This window comes from Alosa pseudoharengus, unplaced genomic scaffold (assembly GCF_046254945.1).
Source record: "Alosa pseudoharengus isolate Yale_2024_CS ecotype anadromous, Long Island Sound unplaced genomic scaffold, YU_APseudo_1.1 YU_APseudo_1.1_scf_8, whole genome shotgun sequence".
Taxonomy (NCBI): domain Eukaryota; kingdom Metazoa; phylum Chordata; class Actinopteri; order Clupeiformes; family Clupeidae; genus Alosa; species Alosa pseudoharengus.
In genome coordinates, this window is record NW_027468870.1 from 10,892,345 (window position 1) to 10,897,024 (window position 4,680).

The 4,680-nt window shown below is 40.1% G+C and overlaps 1 protein-coding gene across 1 annotated transcript; it reads left to right on the forward strand.

The window, feature by feature from the left end:
- Positions 1-3,235: 3,235 nt before the first annotated feature.
- LOC143112160 (cornifelin homolog B-like) lies at positions 3,236-4,418 on the forward strand. Its single transcript, XM_076274410.1, has 4 exons — positions 3,236-3,307; positions 3,412-3,523; positions 3,964-4,121; positions 4,293-4,418. The coding sequence occupies exons 2-4, from the start codon at positions 3,418-3,420 to the stop codon at positions 4,416-4,418; spliced, it is 390 nt and encodes a 129-aa protein (XP_076130525.1). The 5' UTR covers positions 3,236-3,307; positions 3,412-3,417.
- Positions 4,419-4,680: the final 262 nt, after the last annotated feature.

Genomic DNA, 4,680 nt, shown 5'->3' on the forward strand with positions numbered 1-4,680 from the left:
TCTGAGCAAGAATAGCCTAAAATAAATCGGACATAGCCTACAGTAGGCCTAATAAATACAATTTTAACAAACTTGTTGAATTGAATGTCATATTACTGTACCCTGCACATAAAGGCTACACATTTCCACAGCACCAGAATCCGACCGAATGCCTCCCTCAACCCCCTCCATAATCGGCCTTCCACTATTATTTGCGATGGCCAACTCTTCTGCTGTAAAACACTCTGGTGCCTTTCCTCCTACAGTAGTGTTCAAAGACACCTTTTTCTTGTTAACTGTAAAACAGAGGCCAAGTGAAGGCTATAAGCTAGGCCTACATGTTTTCATAATTAAGAAATATTAATGCAAGCTATAACTATATAAACCTACTATTCTGAATAATGTTTTTGTGTTTCATTTTCACCTGCTGCCATGTGCGTTTGGCAATGGTGTTGCATCTGAAATGGTCACAGGATTAGGCATACACTAAATCAGTCAATGGGGGCTACTTAAACATTCAATTATCCTTATTATGTAATCTATATGCCCACTTCTGAATTGTGTTGCAACTGTAGGCCTTTCTATGAACTCAAAATAGGCTATTTAATTATTTCAACTCATTTCAGACATTCCGCAAGCTACTAATCCTCCGTAACACATATTTGAAGAACATGTGGGAATAAAACTTTACTTTTAGGCATTTAGGCTACCCGATCTGCAATACGTTGCCAACAGCCTTGCTTTGTTCACTGCCGACGTATTTGATTTTTGTCGTAGAGTGGGTTTTAATTCCTCATAACTTGTCATAATAATTGTGCATTCCTCATCCGTAAAATAAGGTGATCACGTCATCATTGAAAGTGGTGACTTGCACTGCAACCCGCCCCTTTTATGTGAACGCGCACAAACTCCAATGAGGTTAACCCCGGCTCAACAAATCAACTTCATAATCAGCGTCGTAGTACCGATTAACACCACTTAAGATAACCAGGTTTTGTCAACCCTGGTTTAACAAAGTAACCCTGGGTTACATCTGGGTAGGTTAAGCTCCCTTCGTAGTACAGGCCCCAGGTGACTTTCTCAAAGTAAACGGTAACACTAAAACAAGAGGCTACAGTAAGATTAGGAGGAAAAGATCAGGCAGTGTGCCGAGAGACCTGCCCCAATAGTAAATAAGTTAGTAAGTAAGTATAGATACTCTTTTGATCCTGTGAGGGAAATTTGGTCTCCCAATCCGTGAATTAGTGAAGCACACAGAGCACACAGTGAACACACAGTGAGATGAAGCACACAATGAGCACACAGTGAGGTGAAGCACACACCAACCCGGAGCAGTGAGCTGTCTGCTACAGCGGCGCTCGGGGATCAGTGAGAGATTAGGTGTCTTACTCAAGGGCACTTCAGCCGTGGATGTGGGCATGGGAGAGCAGTGCTCAACCACTTCCCCCACCCACATTTTTTCTACTGGTCGGGGATCGGACCGGCAAGCCCGAAGCTTGTCAAATTAAAAGATAGCTAGGCTATCATAAAAACGTTGCATTATTTGCATGATAAAATGTAATTGGGTAATCCCCAACAATGTAACTATAATCTGATTACACCATTTTTTTTATTGTAATCTGGGCTGATTATAGTTACTTGATTTTTGTAATCTGATTACGTAATCCAGATTACATGTAATCCGTTACTACCCAACCCTGGCCTCTTCTTAGTCAGGGTTTCCCGCAGCACTTTGCAGTCAAGGCGGCCGCCTTGGCAAAACAAGCCTGCCGCCTTAAATACGTCGTCAAAAAAAAAAAAAAAAAAACGTGTTACTTTACTTTGTCCTGTTTTCTCCCTTTCATTCCAAACCGTGACCAACGCCAATCTCCCTTCTCCGCAGAACGCATTAAAAAATAAGAAGAAACGTGTCATGAATCCAAAAATAATCAGATTTTATAATCTTTACATATGTAATATGCCTCCGAATCAGAGTTAGTGAGCGGAGCTCCTCGTTCTCAAGAATCAGTCAAATCGCGAACAGCCACAGCTCCGTTTAATTGTCAGGTGTGATGAAATGCGTTCATATTCCACTTTTTATGTCATAAACGTTGCAGGCCTATGGAAAGGTTTAGTGGTAGGGTTGTCCAATGATCAAGTTGTTGCTTCAATTTGTGTTTTAATTTATGCGAACGCACCGATGCTGGGTTCATCAGTTTAAAATATTTAGCTGACTGCGTGATTTGTAATTTTCGTTCTTTTGGCAATTAATCCCGACGGATCCCTTTAGTTAACGTTGCCAAGCTTGTTTGTTGTTGCAGTATCAGTGTTGCAGTCTTTTAAAATAAATGTTCTGAGTGAAATATATTGCTGTTGCTCTTAGTTCTTTGGTACCGGGGAGCTAAATTGACCTGACGTGAATTTGACTGGAGAAGCGGCCGAGTAAACAGCCACCTGCTCTCAGCAGTGTTGACTTGCGCGTCTAACAATAAACGGGCCTAGGCCCGTCCAGGCCCATCCGTGCCTACGCGTATGCTTTCTAAATTATTTAGCTAACTCCATCCCAATCAATGAACTTAGGCTATATGGCCAATATCTTTGAAATTTAACGGTCTTGGTTTTATTAGTGGGTATGCCTCAGACTCGTGGTGTGAGCGGTATGGGAGCGGAACAGAGCGGCCACTCCGGCCCCTAAATTAAAAAGCGCTCCGTGCTCAAATTCCATCCATATTACACAAAACTATAAAATGATCTAAACTTTATTCACTCTCGGTGTATAGATCAGGACAGACTTGCGGAACAGGCTGCAGGTCAACAGTCTGACAGCCTGCATGAAGATAAGCATTAATGGTCCAATAGTAAAACAGTGCAATTACCAAAGGGCCCTTGAAATGATCTTTTTAAAGCCAAGGAGGATGGCTTGTAACAATGCTAGTTGTCAGCTCTGCCATAAGTAGTGACTGATCACATTTGCACATTTTGTTGTTTTGCACTTTCTTTTGCACTTGTTCTATAGTAATAGTCTTTGTTAAAATTGCACAAATTACACAAATATTTTTAAATATTTGTATACTGTTGTATAGTTTGTTTGGTGTTGTTACTTTGTTCTTTGTTAACTGTTATTTTGAGAAGCTGGTTATTTATTTATAATGTAGTGTTTAATAAATAATTGTTAAATATACAGTCTGTAGTGTATCGCACAAACAAGACGCCAACACCCACCACCCACACCCCCCCACTGACGGAACCCCCTACCCCCCCCCCCCCCACCCCCCGCTTCAACTGTCTATTACAGAGGTAAGACCTGCAGTAGCTAACAGATACCAGTAGCATGATGTAAAGGTAGCAGGTGATTAACAACAGAGAAGATGCTGATGTGTATGGGGATTGGGCAATAGTGAAACAATGTGAATGAACATTTTACTGAATTGTTATGTTTTGTTTATTTGGTAGACTACAATGTCATCAAAACTAGTCATTGAACAGCCTGCTCCATTTATGGAGTCAAAAGTCACTGACCAATGGAGTACAGGAATTTGTGACTGCTGTGAGGATATGCCTCAATGTAAGTGTGTGTTTATTATTGTGTGTGTGTGTGTGTGTGTGTGTGTGTTACTGCCTCTGCCCAAGTCCATTCATTCTGTATAATAAAACACCTTAAAGGCCGTTATCCTGCTTATCACCCAGTTGTAACTATAGGCAATAGTCATGCCTTTATAGCATGCAAAGGAAACAAGCGGTTCCGTTTAAAAAGAAGCCGACTTGTTCAGTTTGTTGTACAACTTTCTTTGTACATATTTGTATTAATAAATATGTCTGAGGTATGAATCTATGTAGGAAGGTTTTAGTGTTTGCTGACCATCACATAGTCTAATTATGCTTATGTTTATGTTATTTAGTTTTAAAAAGCTAATCTAGGTGTATGCTTACAGTACGCAATTGCAGTTGCAAGTGATACCACAGATATTCATGTGAAATCTCTTTAAATGTATTTCTTCTGTACAGCTTGCTTTGCATTTTGGTGTTGTCCTTGCTTCGCTTGTATAACCACACGAGACTATGGGCAGTGCCTTTGTCTCCCTATGTTGGAAATATTTGGTGGTTTAATTAACCCGATCAATCTCGCTATGAGAGTCTCCATGCGTCATCGCTATGGCATTAAAGTAAGTTAAGTCCCTTCTTTAAAATGGAATGATTGGAGTTAGTAATTGTAATTATAGTGGAATGGAAAAGTTGTGTAATATGTTTCTGGTAGACATGTTAGTCCTCTCCTGTGTACTTGTTGGTTTCCTCATATGACAGGTGAATAACTAGATGAAACGTTGTGTTTCCAGGACACCATCTGCCGAGACTGTTTGTTTTCAACCTGTTGCACGCCATGTTCCTGGTGCCAAATGGCTACAGAAATGAAGAGAAGAGCCATCCCCATCACGCTCATCAGTGCCCGGTCTAAAGTATAACCACACCTGCCCTCTCTCGTTGTAGTCTGCATTGTAGTCTTGAACAGATATTTATTTATTAAGGCGTTGAATAATTCTTTTTGTATTATCTCAACATTATCTAAATAAATCAATATCTTATTTGTATCTTTATCGAAAAATACGGTCCGTGTAATGCTTTGCAGTGTTGTGTTCTATTTTCAGAATTCACATGAAAAAAATATAAAAATAGGCTTTAAAATCTGTTATCCATTCTTTAGGACGGCACAGTAAAGGGGTTATT